General features: G+C 44.1%; 1 protein-coding gene across 3 annotated transcripts in view; it reads right to left on the bottom strand.

The window, feature by feature from the left end:
- The window catches only part of TNKS2 (tankyrase 2), a 57,519-nt gene extending 40,770 nt beyond the window's left edge, over positions 1-16,749 (bottom strand). For all 3 annotated transcript variants that reach the window (XM_034775788.1, XM_034775791.1, XM_034775789.1), the window contains exons 1-9: positions 16,413-16,749; positions 14,379-14,603; positions 13,429-13,524; positions 13,069-13,105; positions 12,254-12,329; positions 10,705-10,799; positions 7,044-7,110; positions 2,179-2,365; positions 1,280-1,401 (exon numbers count right to left, since the gene is read on the bottom strand). In XM_034775788.1, the coding sequence (XP_034631679.1) occupies positions 1,280-1,401; positions 2,179-2,365; positions 7,044-7,110; positions 10,705-10,799; positions 12,254-12,329; positions 13,069-13,105; positions 13,429-13,524; positions 14,379-14,603; positions 16,413-16,614 (1,107 nt within the window). In that variant the 5' untranslated portion in view covers positions 16,615-16,749. The remainder of the gene's footprint in view (positions 1-1,279; positions 1,402-2,178; positions 2,366-7,043; positions 7,111-10,704; positions 10,800-12,253; positions 12,330-13,068; positions 13,106-13,428; positions 13,525-14,378; positions 14,604-16,412) is intronic.
- Positions 16,750-17,441: the final 692 nt, after the last annotated feature.

The raw sequence follows: 17,441 nt of genomic DNA, 5'->3' as shown, positions 1-17,441 counted from the left end.
CAACCCTTACATCTAAGCTGCTGCCTGCAGAGCTAGGCCCTCGGTCAGCAGCCACACTCTCTGGCTGCCCATCTCTGAAAGCAGCAGTGCAGAATTAAGGTGGCATCGTATGGTATTGCCAGCCTTACTTCTGCGCTGCTGCTGGCGGGGCGCTACCTTCAGAGCTGGGTGCCAGGCCAACAGCCGCCGCCCTCTGGCCACCCAGCTCTAAAGGCAGTGCAGAAGTAAGGGCGGCAATACCACGACCTCCCCAAAATAACCTTGTGACACGCCCCCCACAACCCCTTTTTAGGTCAGGACCCCTTTGAGAAACGTTAGTCTTCCCCGTGAAATCTGTATAGTATAGGGTAAAAGCACACAAAAGGCTAGATTTCATGGTCCATGATGCATTTTTCATGGCCGTGAATTTTTTACCATGGGCCACATAAAGGATATTACACAATAGCATTTTCTGTTCTCTTTCCTCATCTCTCTTTCCTTTTACTTTGTTTGCCATTTCCTCTCTCTCTCCCTCAACATATAACAACTATCAGAATAAAGTAATCAAAAGCAAGAGAGTGGGAATCAAGCATGAGTTTGTAATGATCAAGCCACACAAGTCTGACTTATTTTAACAATTACTAAAATTTCTAGATGAAGGCGCCAAACACTTTTCATATAGATTGAAAACTGGCTGGATTCTAAGCAAAAAAAAAATTAGGATAAATGGCTGTGTCAGGAATAGAGGCAGAGAGAAAGCTGCCTACTGCAGTGCTGCAGCAGTTGGCATTAGACTGAGCTTATCTTTATTCTTTCAATTCACTGATGAAACATGCATATGAAATTACATTGAAAAGTGAAAAACCACCTACAAGGATAGAACTACAAAAGCCATTAGAAGAGATTAGAAATAGGAGCAGACAGTAAGTGTGTTTCAACCTGAAAAAAATGTAAGCTAATATATGTAGAAGAAAACTTAGAAACTCAAGTATTCAGTGGATTGAGAAAGATGACAAACAGTGGTAGACACGACCTAGAGAAAATAGACAAATTGGGTACAACCTTTCGCTGATATGGTAGCAGCGAACTATCCTGCAAGACTTGACAGGAATGTGAAAAGTTTAAATTACAAAGGATACTCTAGATGTGTTAACTTAATAATTTCTTATACACTAGAGTTGACTTGCCAGTCTTTATCAAAGTCAAGTTCTCAGAAATTGGAATTTGTTTTAAAGCATTGCCGAACATATTTAGTTTAGCCTCCACACATCTTAAATCACTAATACATCTGAAATATTACCAATGCTGTTTCATGAGTTTGAGGATGCTTGAAATTCACTGTTTCCAAAGAAAGATATTTTTTGAGGCGAGCTACATCTGATTCTCGTGCCGCCTGTAGCAGGGAGTGACCTTTGAATTCATCTGGAAAAGAAAGATTATATTCTTTATAGGTCTGGAAAGTATTAAAGGGATTGTTTGCTTCTAGTAGGGAAATGCTCCTTTCAGTGCATGGGAGAGACCTTAGAAAGCCATTTCTAGTAATTTACTGTAAACGGGCTCATTATATGGATGTAACCCAGCACTCTATATACTCCAGAAAATTACTACTTTGTCCATGCATAGGCTGAGCATGAGGATTCCTTAGCTATGCCAGACAGAACTCATGTCTCAATTCTCCACTTTAGAAGTTGAGAGAAAGCGGTAGCATTTCATCTTCAGAACAAACGTATTCAGAGTTCTAAGTAATTATGCTGTTTTGTTGTTGTTGTTGTTGTTTTTGTTCAAATGATCTTTGCTGAAGAGAAAAATGGTGTTACTGTGAATAAGTTTTTGGAAAGATCATAGGGAGAAGTGGGGAAGCAGCAGGAAGAAAACAGGATTCCAGGAATGAAAAATCTACACAAGCCATTACAGCCACAAGACTGTTGAAGAGTAACTAAAATCTGTTTTTAAATCTAGGTTCAAAAGGGCCTGTTAGTTGTATATATTTGAAACTATTTCATGTTTTAGGATAATATTTTCAGGTAGGCATTACACAATTGTTTGCAAAATGTAAACACTTTCTCCCAAACTTGATATCAGTGTGATACTGTTTATGAAACTTAAGGCACATATTACAAAGAAAAACAACTGATCAATTGGAGATGAGCTATGAAATGCCAACTATCCTATTCAGTTTCACATTCACTTTATACTCACATGCCAATCGTTCTTTTAATTGAGGTGTTGGGGCTAAATCAATGGTGCTTTTATTGTGACAGTTCAACAGCGTTGGATCAGCACCATAACTTAACAAGAGAGAACACACTTCCACCCTGTTCTTAGAAGCTGCTTCATGCAGAGGAGTGAACTGCCACAGATCCATAGCATTCACACATGCTCCATGCTGGGAAAGTTACAAAAACAAAGCAGACCATTAGAGAAAAATTGCAATTATTAATTGCAACAAAGCAGACAGCAAGATAAATATATAAGTATATATATGCATACAGTTTCCAAGATATTTTTCCAGAAATATCGATTGTAAATCCTTATACAGCCCCCATTACCATACCATCAGAGTGCCTCATAATCTGTAATGAATTTATCCTTACAACACACCTGTGAGGTAGGGCACTATTACTATCCCCATTTTATAGATAGGGAAGTGAGATACAAAGAAACTAAAGGCCTAGTCTACTCTAGAAAATTAAGTCAGCACAATGACATCACTCAGGGGTGTGAAAAATCCAAACCTGAGTGGCACAGTTAGGATGACCTAAGTCCCAGTCGACTGAAGAATTTCAACTCTTGGGGAGGTGAATTACCTATGACAACAGAACCTCTCCAGTTAGCATCTATACCAGGTGTCGGTAAACTTCGGCACGCGCCCCATTAGAGTAATTCGCTGGCGGGCTGCGAGATGTGTTTAGGTTGACTGACAGCAGGCATGGCCCCCTGCAGCTCCCAGTGGCTGGGAATGGCAAACTGTGGCCACTAGGAGCTGTGGGGGCCGTGCCTGCAGATGGTCAACCTAAACACATTTCATGGCCTGCCAGTAGATTACCCTGATGGGCCGCATGCCGAAGGCTGCTGACCCCTGGTCTACACTGAAGTGCTGCAGCGGCGCAACTGTGCTGCTGTAGCATTTTAAGTGTAGACAAGCCCTAAGTGATGTGCCCAAGGTCACAAAGAAAGCCAGTGTCGGAGCAGGGAATTGCACCTAAGTCTCCCAAACTCTAGGCTAGCTCTCTAACCACTGGATCATCCTTCCTCTCACTATTATCACAACTATATTATCATCCTTCCATCATTATTCTCTACATAACTGAATGGTTCTTTAGCCTAAGTAAGAGCTACCATTTCCCAAGAGGAAGTTGACAGTTTTTGACAAAATGATAAATCAGTCTGTGAACACAAGAAAATGTTTATAAACTCAGTTGCTTCAAGGCAACTTCTATTTACTCTAAGAGTCACATTTTTTAAAAATTAACATTTTTGTTACATAACAAAATACTAACAAAAAGTTTATTGCAACACTAATCCTCATCCTGTCACTTGCCTTCAAATGCTGAGAAGCACTTTTTGTCACAAATTGTCAACCAACATAAATCTGCTAACGCAGCAAGAAAATTCTTATTTAATAGTTTGAACTTTTAACTAGTTTTAAAATACATATATTTCAAAATGAGTTGCAGATTCTTTCCCCTACAAATCATCAAAATGTAGTAGTTTGGGATTAGAAACACAGTTGTGTCTGTATGCCCAGGACAAAATAGTCTGTATTTTGTATCTACTTGAGTTACATATTTTTCTTCTAAAAATTTAAAGTAATTCTGTACATACTTCTATACTTACCTGCAATTTTAAACTATAAAAAACATCTCCAGTTAAAAATCTAAGCTAAATTAAGGTTTTAAATAGTTATCAGTTATTTAAGGGGAAAAATATTTAAAATATTGTATTAAAAAATCCTGTAATGCCAAGTTAAGGTTAAACCTAAGTTAAGGTTAAACCTAAAAATCTTAAACATGCAAATGCATTTTTAGTCATCCACTAAGCCTTAAGTCTGATGCCAGACCTGTGCCTTCCACAGAACCATAACATCTGTGTCTAAGATAGAGACATTTCAATGTAATTTTTCATAAAAAACACTTCAAAAATCCTCTTTATATTGCTTGCCTGTGAAGTCAAGGAATTTTTGAAATTTCTGGTTTTTTACATGTACATACAGTAGAACCTCAGTTACGAACGCCTTGAGAATGGAGATTGTTTGTAACTCTGAAATGTTTGTAACTTTGAATAAAACGTTATGGTTGTTCTTTCAAAAGTTTACAATTGAACATTGACTTCATACAGCTTTGAAACTTTACTCTGAAGAAAAATGCTGCTTTCCCTTTATTATTTTTAGTTTACATTTAACACAGTATTGCAGCAAAAAGTATTTGCTTTTTTTTTAGTCTCTGCTGCTGCCTGACTGCGTAGTTTCAGTTCCAAATGAGGTATGTGGTTGACTGGTCAGTTCATAACTCTGGTGCTTGTAACTTTGAGGTTCTATTGTATTATGTAAGCATTATTACCACCATCTGGTATGACCCTAAGTATTGGTTTGGTTCTTAAAAGGTTTGTACACCCAGATATAAGCATCCATGTTAAGTCTCACAATACAACACCACATTTGATATACAAAATGGTGTATTCCGGAAAAGGTGTGGAAACCTATCTTTTCCTAGTGGTCTAGTTACGTTCTTAAAGAAGGCAAGAACGGTTTTCTATAATGTAAACACAGTGCACACCTGCTTAAGTGTATTTTAAACTACTGAATGCAGTTTCAATGTTTCAGTTTACAATTTAGCAGCAGACAATAAGCCTAACAACAAGAGTAAGATAATCCAGTTAAACCACTTCAAGTTTTGGCAACGCTGACTATTTCCTATGGTGTAGGACAGGGCACTGGTAAATACTATCTTAAACTGAGAAAAATACTTGCATCAGTGTCCAGCAAGTTTCAGCAAGCACAGAACAAATCTTTCAAACTTTGGATACATCCATTCAAAATTGAGGAATAGGCTCCATCTATCCACTACATCAAAGTTGGTCTTCTGATACACAATGCAGCATGGTCAAATGGACCTGGATTGGTAGTCTGCAATTCTGCATGTTTCTGATTGCTTAATGCTTCAAGCCTACAACTCTGCATTACTGTCGTTTCATATAATCAAATGTTTTTAATGTTTATATAACACTGAAAACTGAAATATGAATCATGACATGTATAGCTTCCTTGAGAAAATACCAAACTAAAATGCAGACATTCCGATGTTCAGTATTATAATTACATTACACCTACTGCAATTTTACTTTTCATTTGTACAACCCTACCTTATTAACCACAACTTGAATATATAGCTAAATCTAAGTGCAATTATGAAGCAGTTTTTAAAACAGAAAATGCCTTAAATTGGGATTAGTTTTTCCTAGGGTGGATACAACCACAATTTTACTGGTAAAAAACACCTCTGGTAACTACCATGCCACCCCTGATATTTTGAGTCACTGATGCAATGAAAGTAAATACATTTATCTCCTAGTTTGAGGGAGGTGGGGAGGAGTGGTTTGTGTGCAATGACACAGGGTCAGAGTGAAGGTGCTACTGTTCATTTCCACATGAGACTGATGACTTTTTCAGGGATTCAACATTAATTAAATATTTGCAATTTCAACTACAACTTGAATTTTTTCATGGACCCTTCATGCTCTGCTTTCTCCTGGAAGAGAGAGGGTTTGTGTATGCACGTGCAGAAGTGTCTTGCCAGCACTTCTAGCACATTCTTCTCTCATTTTACTGAAGAAACTGGAAGTGCCAACAAACATTCAATATGGGGTACAAAAGAGGACGGCAGGGAGGGAAAGAGTGTTTGTAAGAATAAAATTTCCATGCAAGCAGATAATACACAAGGGGTAGTAAGGATTCTGTAGTTAGGCCCCAACTCTGCACCACTGAAATGGAGACCAAAAGGATGTTTTTAATAACCCTGCAAACTAATCAGTGGCTGAAGTTAGGAAAAAAGTTCAAAATGTCAGAACTGTTGCAGATATAGAGCCATCTCTCAACATTTCAGTTCACTAAATTTTTATATTCTCTAGATACAATAAAATTTGTAAAGATTGCTAATTGTTTAAACGTTATGTCTGGAGTATATACAGAATATATATACACAAGTAGTTACGGTTAATCTTTTTTCCTACGCAATTTTTCTTTTTTCTTCCCTTTATCTCTGTCTGATTGATAGTTACTTTAACAAATCTAGTTTTAGGCTCCGAGGGAATATTTTCAAGACTCAGAGACTATTATAAAAAATAAATATTTACATTAAGTTAAATATTTTTGCAAGTGAACTGACAGTGTCATTTCATTTATTAGTAATACTTGTGTCTGAGACGGATGAACTTCACTCTTTTCAAGACCCAATTCTGCAAATTTTTGTGTCACTGCACACTGTGTCAATGCAGAGCCCCAGCGGCTTTAATGGGACTCCACAGATATGTACTGTTGTGCCTGCATGCAAACAGTTGCAGGATTGGTGCCTTAATTTGTACAGGGCTGGAACAAGGCTTACAAATCATCTCTTTAGATGACAATTTTTTAAAAAGCTTTGCTAAATCTCTGTTTACATCTAGAGTGCTAGAACTACTGGGTTGGTATTTCTACAATATTTTAAAACCCTAATAATCCTAGCCCTACACTAATCTTACAAGCCATCATGACACCTCCGTAACTTGAAAGTGAAAGGTATTTACCTAGCCAATTGCTGACTTCCACTGCAACTTCATCTTGACATGAACAGTTCGTTTTAAAGAGACAGTGCATTTTTATAAGCTGCTTTACAGGTCATGCTTCTAACTTATTCTGGGCGGGAGAGTGAAGTTAGTGTACATATATCAAATTGACATATCAAACCTTACTGTCTTTTTTTTAAAAACGATTTTAAATACAAAAAGATAAGTGACACTCAAAAACCAGGAAAAATTCACAATAGAAGAATCTCACCCAGTTTGAAAGAGGAATGAAATTAAATACCAACCTTTACTAGAAGTTCTGTTACTTCATAATGACCATAGGAACAGGCATTGTGAAGTGGCACCAAATCTCTAAGCAGGTGGAGGGGGGGGGAAAGAACATGATTATATATGCTTGGATTAGAAGTATGTAAACTCAGTAAATTACAAATAAAAATATGTAGCATTCAAACAATTCTAAAAATTAAAAAAAAACAGCTATCCCACTGAAAAGAGATGGGGAAAACAGATATGAGAAAATAACCTCCAAAGTTATTGAAATCAATGTCTACTTAACATAATCACAATAAATTGCACAATGAATTCCATAATCACATGGAAATTGCATTGTATTTGTTGTAAGTGACTTGGTTCCAGAGATTTTATTAAATTAAACAGTACTTACACTAAGTGGAAAGCACTGTATTGGGAGAAGTTATTTCAAAGAAGACAGTAATCTTTCCTTTATCCCTAAAAAGTTTTGTTGCACAATCTCTTTAGCATTCTAAAGAAGTCTGATTGGTTTAGTGTTAATATCACTGAGCAAGATCCTGTACTATACACCTAAGAACACAGCACAGACCTCACCTCCACAGGGAGGGAAAACTAAGGTGTTTAAACCACCTCTGCTCCCTCCTGATCCTGAGCTGTTCTGGTGGCTGGCTAGTGTAATTCAGACAGCCAGGGAGACTCAATCTCATTGCAAGGATAGCAAGGGAGGACTGACAAAGGTTTCAAGTTTACAAGGGCCTTGCAACCCTTTGATCAGGCAGCTGTTCTATGCACCCTGAAGTGATATGTTGGGAATAAAGACTTAAGATTCTATTTTCTATAATTTCAGCCTATTTATTCACAATTTTAAAAAAAGGTTTCTAGAGATTAAATATTTTCTGTAAATTTGTATGAACTTACCATGTTTCAATTAGCAATTCTATACTTAGCAATAGCAAAAGTCCCTTATATGCTAAGTGAATGCTTAGAAATACATTACTCCCGTGGGAATTTTGTGCCACTGTGTGTGAGCAGAATTCATGGTCCCCGCAGATTTCTTTGCTTCCCTGCAGAAAAATGACTTTCTGACAGAGAAGCAAGGGGAAGCTGCAAGAGCAGTCACGCACCACTCCCTAGCAGCACAGGTACAACGTTTCAGGCACCCGGAGCACCTGGCAGCGAGGTAAATCACTGCAGGGCTGGGGTTCAGCTGCTAGTCCTGACTGGGCTGGAGGCAGGAGAGGACAGGACTTCCTCTTGCCCTGCAAGGAGTGACTGGGTCTGTATCAGACCCACCCCCAGAAACCTCCCCCAGCTGCAGGAAGCTGTGCAGGGAAGGGTCACTATACAGGGAGCTGCTCCCCCATCCACCCAACTCCTATGCATCCGGACCTCCCATACCCAGATACCCCTGCCACGCCTTACCTGGTACATCCATGAACTCCCCTAGCCCTCCATATCTGAACCCCAACCCCACTGAACCTCAACCCCTGCATCTGGAGCCCCCTGCACCCAGACCCCCTGCCTCCAGACCCCCATCCCTGCACCCAGACTACCCCCCACTGAGCTCTCTGCACTCAAATTCCCACCCTGATGTCCCACCCTGATGTACCCAACGCTGAGCCCCCACATCCAGACCCCCACGCTACTGACCAACATCTAGCTGCACCCAGACCCCCACCCCACCAAGCCCCACTCTACCAGCACCCAGATCCCCGTTGCTGAGATTCCCACATCCAGACCCCTCCACTGAACCCCAACAACCTTCACCTGGAAGCCCCTGCAGAGTCCCATTTTCCTTGCACCTGGAACCCCCCGCTCCTCCCTGTGTATCCAGATCCCCCACCACCACCACCTAGACCAGGGGTCTCAAACACGTGGCCCGTGGGGCTATTTTCTGCGGCCTGCAAGCCCCTCGCAGCCTCCCCACCTTCCCCCAGTGTTTACCTAGAGCGGCTCCGGCCGGACCTGCACCGGGGGGCAGGGCAGGCTCCCTGCCTGCCTGCCCTGCCCCCACGCCGCTCCGGGAAGCTGCTGGAACGTGGGGAGCAGAGGGGCTGTGTGTTGCTTCAGGCACAGCACCCACCCACGGCCCACGGCCGGGAATGGGGAACCGCAGCCAATGGGAGCTGCTGGGGGCGGTGCCTGAAGCACCACACAGCCCCTCTGCCCCCCTTCCCCACGTTCCAGCCTCTTCCTGGAGCGGCGTGGGGGCAGGGCAGACCAGGCAGGCAGGCAGACAGGGAGGGAGCCTGCCCTGCCCCCGGTATGCGCCGGGCCAGATCCTGCCCCCCGAACTCCTCCTGCAGCCGAACCCCCTGCCCTGAGCCCCATGCCGCACCCCTCCTGCACCCCGACCCCCTGCCTCACCCTGCACCCCTCCTGCATCCCAACCACTGCCCTGAGCCCCATGCTGCACCCCGACCCCCTACCGTACCCTGCACCGACCCCCTGCCCTGAGCCCCCAGCCACACCCTGTACCCCGACCCCCTGCCGAGCCCCCAGCCTCACCCCACACGCCTCCTGCACCCCAACCCACTGCCGAGCCCCATGCCGCACCCGTCCTGCACCTCGACCCCCTTGCCGTACTCTGCACCCCTCCTGCATCCTGACCCCCTGCTGTACCCCTCACTCGTCCTGCACCCCACATCCCAACTTCCTGCCCTGGGCCCCCGCCACAGCCCACACCCCTCCTGCACCCCCTGGGGGCAGGGAGGGGGCAGAGTTGGGGTGGGGATTTCGGGGAAGGGGTTGGAATGGGGGCAGGGAAGGGGTGGGAAAATGTGGGGCAGGGGCGGGGCCGAGGGCAGCGGGGGGGGGGGGTGTCAGTAATGTGGCCCTCATGGTTATTTGCGTTTGAGACCCTTGACCTAGACCCTCCCACACTGCTTGCACCCAGATTGTCCCACACAGAATCCTCTGACCCCACACCTGGATTCCCCGACATTTGAATCCTGCCTGGTTGAGCCGACCTGCCGCACACCTGGTGCGCCTGGCGCAGAGGGGCATGGCCCTAGGGTATTTCTGGGGCAGGCCCAGGCCTTGTGCTTTGTCAGGATTGGGTGCAGCCTCACAGTGGCCTGTGCTTCCCACTGCCATGCTGAAGCCTCTGCATTTATGTATTGACAAATAAAACTTGCAGAATTTTAAAATATTGTGTGTAGAAATTTTTATTTTTTGGTGCACAATGCCCTCAGGAGTAATACATTATCCAAATTCAGTATCTGGGAAACAAAAATGATGTTTATTCCTATGAGTATAGCCTTTTAAAAATGAGAAATCATGGGAATCCAATCAGAAAACTATTTTTAGTGAAAGGGAGTCTTCAAAGGAAAATGAAAGCTGAACCAACCACAGATGTGTACTGAATTTTGATAGGTATGGTATGAAAGCATTTTTTTAAAATGTAAGCCTTTTAAAGTCTTTTGGAGATATACAGGTTGGCAGTTCACCTCTTAGAATGAATATGTTTTATGGATGATTTGGTATTAGTTTTATTGCTTTGCAGGTTTCTCATAAGGTTGTGACCAAAAATTAGAAGGTCACAGTTATAAAGTTAGAGATGGTACATCTGCTTCAACTTTGAGTTTTCTGGCATTTGATCCAGGTCAAGTTTTTTTTTTAACATTAGAATTCTTTATTACATGTAAAAGTGCATTATTGATACATTCTAAACACAAGTGAAAGAAAACTCACCCTTTATCCTTGGCATGTACATCAGCTCCATGCTGTAGTAACAGCTGCACAATCTTAACCCGGTTATACCCAGCTGCTAAGTGTAATGGAGTTGACTGGAAAGATAGAATGATTTAGAATGCACCAAAATTATAAGTTCAATTATTAACTAATCAAGCATTGTGAAATGTGAAAGGAATACAACTAATAAAGTTATCTAAGTCCTCAAAATATTTGTATCAGTAGAGAGAATGTTTTAAGAGTTATTTAATAAGTATTTGTGCAAAGGACATTTTTTCCTTACCTGCTCACTTTTTTTTTTTCTGTCATCTAGTTACCATCAATACACATTGCAAGGTTTTACTCACCACTAATACATTCAAGTAAACGACAACCACTGTGACAGATTTTTGGGCTCTGCAGCCAGCTCCCACTTCCTCCCAGTTTAGTCCTTCCATAGATATGCCAAAGCCCTCCCCCTGAGGCTCCAACTGTGACTTGGCTGTTACCAGTATATTGCCAGATTATGAACAGTTCTCTTTACCAAGTAAGAAGTTAAATTTAGAAATAAGCCACAGTGACGACTAACTGCTGGAGAGAAGAGTGTGATTACATGCAGAACAAACAGAAAAACTTCACCTTATCCTCCACCTGAACTCCCAAGGCAGATGACTGCTCTATGAGCTGTCCAGTCAATAGGCATGAGAGTTTTTAGAGAGGAGTACCCAGCAAAAGGCCTGAAGCAACAGGATTTGCACAGAGATCTTTATCTTCTTCATTCAAGAAGTGGATAGGTTCATCAACTTGAGGGGTTTGCACAGCTGGACCAGATTTATACTCCACAAGGAGGGAGAAGTAGTAGCACTGATGCTCAGACACTTAAAAGTTTTGGAGAGCTTCAGATATCCAACTGCAGGATGTAACATGTAAGACACTGGCTTGGGGAAAACCTAGAAACTTAAGGGAATGAGCCCATGCAAATATCTAATAAGACAGGGCCATAGATAGTGACTTGAACCTTCAGGAAAGCTATGGGCTCAAACTGAAGAAATTTCAAAAAATTTTGGATGGGAATTTTGGCACTTTTAGCCAAGATACCCTTACCCTGCCAGAAATAAGTCCAGGCCCTGTAAATGTAGCGTTAACTCTACTGTAAGAAGAGGTAATGTCAGAGCCAGTGCCAAGTTTTGGGGACCAAGTTTTGGTGGTGCAAAAGAAGAGCGTGGATACAACTCTTCAACTCACTTGGCAATTATTAGGATCAAAGAAGGAAGGCCTTTGTTGTAAGTATGACATCAGCACAGCTGCAAAAAAGGTCAGACAACATAAGAAAGTTGTTCTGCCATTACTCTTTGATGCAGATGATAAATGCAAAAAGTAGTGGATATATTTCTTTTTAAGCAACGAAGAAAACATATCTGACAGTTGCCACATAGGTACATTCTGTCTTCACATACAATTTTTTAAGTACAAGTTGAATATGACATACCAAAAATCTGATTCAAATGGCAGTTTTAAATATAAATGTTAACATTTCAAAACAAAATGTCTAGGCTTTGAGCTAAAATACCTTTCTGCCATCACTTGCATGACAGTTGACATTTAATGGTGTAAGAAGAGCCATCATCTTTTCTTCATTACCACCCCTAGGAAAAAAAGATGGTTTAAACACATTTTGGCCAACTGATACTGCATATAAAAACAACTTTAGTTGCTTTCAGTATTTACAGTGCTGCACAAATAACAAACAACAAAACAGCTATTTGGAATGTTTCAAATCTACTAAAAACAACTTCTACAAAGGATTTCAAATGATACAATATGAACATTGACATATTACAAGCCAGTAGTTACTGTGCATCACATCTTGTCTAACATTAATTGGCTGTTTTCATCAACACTGCCTAACAAAGAACCCTATGGTTCTTCACTTTAAGCAGAACCTATGAGGGGGTATACCAGACCCTCTGAGGCCCCCTGCTGGAGGCTCCTCCAAGCTACCTAGAGTGGCTGTGTGGGACACAGCCAATCAGGGCCCAGCAGCCTAACTATGAAAACAGCTCTAGGGGCAGAGGGTGTTTAGTTCCTTTCTGGAGCTGTAGGAGTGTGGTGGTTGATGGAGTGACAGAACCCTGGACAGGGCAGTGCTGTCAGAAGCTGGGGAGAGTGAGAAGGAGCCCTGAGCTAGCTGCTGGGACTCCATTAGGACAAGGCCCTGAGGTAAGGGTGCCATAATTGTTTTATTAATTTCACCCAAAAATGACTGTCCAAGGCCTAGTACGTACTCAGAAAGCAATCTTAAAGTTAATTTGTATGTGTTATTAAAAAGTGGGTTATTTTGAAAATATTGCCATGTGCAAATTGTTTTCTACATTTAATACATACCTGGCACTTTCTAAGAGTTCATCCTTCTTGTAATCACCTGAAAGTGAAAAGAAAATGATTTCCTTACCTATCAAAAACATACAATTCATGGATAAAAGTTTTTATAATCTAAAGTTTTCTGCTTATTCTCTTCTTTCAGTATTTAGAGAACACTGAGTCTCCAGCTATTTCCCCTCTTTAAAATAATTAGCACTTTGTGCTCTTGAAATTCTGATAGGTTCTGTCATTTATACTTGGGGTCTGGCCACAAACAGAAATTAAACTAATATTTAAGAAAAATCCAGAACAGCATATTACTTTTGGAATAGGAGCAATGGTAGCCATAATCTATCAGTTACAGATTAAAAAAACACCACTTACCAGTCAGCACTGCTTTTGCAGATGGGTCTGCTAAATCCAAAGCTGTCCGTCCATCTGTATTACGGATGGCTGGTTCAGCACCATGCTGCAGCAGTACTATAAAGTAGCAAAATCTTTTATGTGAAAGAACACTGATAGAAACTAGGCTTTTGAAATATGGCTTGTCATCCCACCAAGACCCATCAACACAATGGCCCAGTTGGGGACTCTCTTGACTCCCTTGCCCAAACTTTACATATGTTGAGGCCACCTATGTCATAACTAATATCCCTGACGTGTCAGACATGCTCTTATGCCAAGGTAAACTTATCAAAACCGCCTCTGGCAAATTGGACAAGACAACTGGAAGATAAGGGCTCAGACACATATTTCACTACTTGACCACTTTACTAACTGTTTAATACTCTTCATAGCTCTCATAACTGCCTAGTTAAAACACAAATTCAATTTAATCTGTTGGTTTGGGTGAAGACTGATTGATGCCTCTGACTAATTTAGAGGGGGTACGGGCACAAAAGACCAGAACTAAGTCATTATGTTAAAGAAGTTTCTGTTGCTTCCATGTGTTATGAGGCACAGCAGCAGGGCAGGATAGACAGAATGTGGGAAGAGAGAAAGACCACTTAGTGGTCAAAATACTACTTATAAAATAAATCGAATTCACATAACTACTTTTCCCCTCCCCCACCATGTAGTTCTCTCCACCTAAGAGAGAACCATATAAGGTAGCAGGGGGATTTTTGCATTTCTGTAACTTATAGGTATGTGTCAACAGATTTTTATATGTCAAGTTTCAGCTCACAGTAAATTTTTCATTTTTGTGAGTGTGCACCTGACAAACTAGAATTTAGTGATGGGCAGAGCTTGATTAAAAAAAAAAAATGAAGAATTGGGCTTCGCATGGTTTTAATTCACACAGAAGTCAGTTGAGGGGGAAATCTGAAAGATACCTATGCAGACATCAATCTTGCCCTTAATGGCAGCTTCATGAAGAGGAGTATAGTTCCAATTATCCCGAGCATTAGGATCTGCACCATGGCGCAAAAGAAGATTGACAACTTCGGCGTGACCGAAAGAGCAGGCATTATGAAGAGGAATGAGGCCACCATCATCTCGTGCATGGACATTGGCACCACTCTGAAGCAAATATTCAACTACTTCCTTCCGACCAAAACCTAAAACAAAAAGATGACTCTGTATAAACCACTAGGCATTAAAAGAATCAGGCCAAGATTAAAATTAGAAAAACAAGACAATTAAAGAGGGAAACTACTATAGAAGAAACCACAACTGAGTTCTCTGCTACAGCAATACTTTTATTGAAACCAATGTATTAAAAACCCTACATGTAATGCTAAAGAGTATACTGATACTATACCTAAGTATATCGTGTAACTACAGCTGTCTTGGTTAGAAATGCTAGGATAAACCGTTGTAACCTGAAAATATCAGGTAACATTAGTGCAGTACATTGACAAGCTTAGGGAGGAAAGATGGTTGAGTGCCTAAGATGCCCATGGCACTCAGGAAACTACTAGGTTCAATTCTCTGCTCTGCTACAGACTTCCTCTGCAAGCTTGGGCAAGTCACTAAGAACTTGTCTACACACACAACTACAACTATATCATTACAAGCCCCATAGTGTGGACTCTCACACTCCAGTCCCTGCTTCCCCCACCCCCAAAAACCCTCTCGAAGGCTCTCATTTTTGATAGAGCCCAGGCTAAAGACCATGATCTCCATGCAGCAAGTTAGTTAAGCTGCTACCTCTGAGAGATGCAAGCAGCATCAGGAGGCAGCAAAATGATTTCCTCTGCGTGCAGCACCAGACAGTCTGGGTGCCCTGATTTTCCAGTGATTCATGCTTTTCTGGTATTTCAATTTACACACACATTATGGAGCTGCATATTAGACCTTGCTTCACTTGGCCAATGAAAAATAAGAACATTCATAGTCCCCAGAGATAATCAGAAATATACAAAGAATATATACTTCATTAGGGCTGGGCCTTTGACTGGTCAAGAAGCAACTAGTCAATTGACCAGCCAAACACTACCAAATGATGTAAAAAAATGGTCATATATTTGAAAGCACTAATTTAATGGAACAGTAACAACAGTAAGGAAAAAGAATAAAAATGTATGATCTCCAGTAAGCATAGACTTAGATCAGTGGTCTCAGATCTTTTTATGCACAAGATCACTTTCTGAATTTAAGTGCAACCTAGGATCTTCCCTGCCCTGCTCACTCCATTCCCCCCTCCTGCTGTTGCTCGCTCTCCCCCACCCTCACTCACTTTCACCAGGCTGGGGCAGGGGGTTAGGGTGCAGGAGGGGGCTTGGGGTGCTAGGTGCAGGCTCCTGCTGGGCAGCACTTACCTTGGACAGCGGGGCTAAGGCAGATTCCCTGCCACGCCGCTCCTGGAAGCGGCCAGCATGCCCTTGCAGCCCCTGGGGAGAGGCGAGGCACATGGCGCGCATGCTGCCCCCGTCTGCAAGCACCGCCTCCGCAGCTCCCATTGGCCGCATTCTCCATTCCCGGCCAATGGGCGCTGCGGAGGCGGTGCTTAGGCAGGAGCAGCGCACCGAGACCTCTGCCCCTCCTCCCCCAAGAAGTCAGCGGCATGCTGTCCACTTCCAGGAGCGGCACAGGGCCAGAGCAGGCAGGGAGCCTTTTTTAGACCTGATGCACCACCAGACTTTTAGTTTCCAGAGATTGCGATCGACTGGTAGAGGCTCCAGGATTGACCAGTCGATCACTATCTCTGGGTTGATNCGCTGGCAGCTAGCGGAGCCCCGCCACAAGTAGCAATCACGGGGGTCCGACAGGGCCAGGCTCCGGGGTTCGCGCTTCGGGCAGTCCCCAGGCACCCAGGCGCAAGCCGGGCTCGGGCCAGGTGCGTGGCACAGCCGGGAGCGGGCTCGCTCCCACACAGGCCCGGGCGGGAGGCGCCGGCCCCGCCAGAGCAGACGTGCGCCCGGTACCTGCGGCGAAGTGCAGGGGGCTGGACTTCCTGCCCGCCGTGTCCCTGCCGTTCACGTTCTCGGACCGCACCAGCCGCTTAACCCGCTCCACGTCCCCGTTCCTGCAGGCCTCGAACAGCTCCCGGGCCGGCTCCGCCGTGGGCCCGCCGCCCGGCGCCTCCGCCAAGGGGGCCGCTCCGCCCGCGCCCCGCCGCCCGGCCATGGGGCTCCCCTTCCCAGCAGCAGCGGCGGCGGTTCGGGTGTCTGTCACCGGCCGCCCCCCGCCATAGCCCCGACTCCCGACACGCCTCGCTACAGGAGGAAGCGAGCACGGGGCAGTCCTGGCCAGACTCCCTCCCCCCACAGCTCCAGCGCCCGGAGCCAGACACGCTGCGCGTGCGTGCGTGCGTCCGCCCGCCTTGGGGGAGGGGCTGGGTGTGCGTCACATAGAGCGTGCGCAGAAAGGACAGCCGCCACGAGACTGAACACAGCGCATGAGTACTGCTGTTTGCGCGCGCGCACTGCACAGCGACTCGGAGTCGGCCGTGAGATAGGCAGGGGGCGGGGCCGATTCAGTGTGAGAGCCCAGTGGTGAGGCGAGGGACCCCTCCCGGCGCACTAGTGCAGCGGCGTCTCCGGGCAGGTGGTGGGGGCCTTTGTTTCCGACGATATAGCGATGGCCCCTGTGGGGCCCGCAGCACCAGCCCGGCCGGGTTGTCGTGACGTGCTGACCCGCCACCGGTGTCGTGGCTAAGGCTACGGGCAGGCAGTCTGCCCGTGGTGCCACGTGGCCGGGTACCTGCTGCTCCAAGGCAGAGTGGCGCTTCCCCCAGCCCAGGGTGGGGATCAGGGGTTGCATGCCCTAAGGCAGCCTGGAGCGCGCCTGTTGGCATAATAAAGCCATCTCCAGGAGAGGGGGGTAGCTATGTTTCCGGGCAAAGCTCTCCCCCACCGTCCACACTATGCTTAGGTCACTGTAACTTACCTCACTTGGGGGGGGGGGGTGGCTTATTCACACCCCTGAGTGACAGAAGTGGTTGTGTAGAAGCC

Source organism: Trachemys scripta, chromosome 7, assembly GCF_013100865.1.
Source record: "Trachemys scripta elegans isolate TJP31775 chromosome 7, CAS_Tse_1.0, whole genome shotgun sequence".
In the NCBI taxonomy this organism is placed as follows: domain Eukaryota; kingdom Metazoa; phylum Chordata; order Testudines; family Emydidae; genus Trachemys; species Trachemys scripta.
The sequence above is the reverse complement of the archived record's forward strand: the minus strand, read 5'-3'. Positions and strand labels throughout refer to the sequence as shown.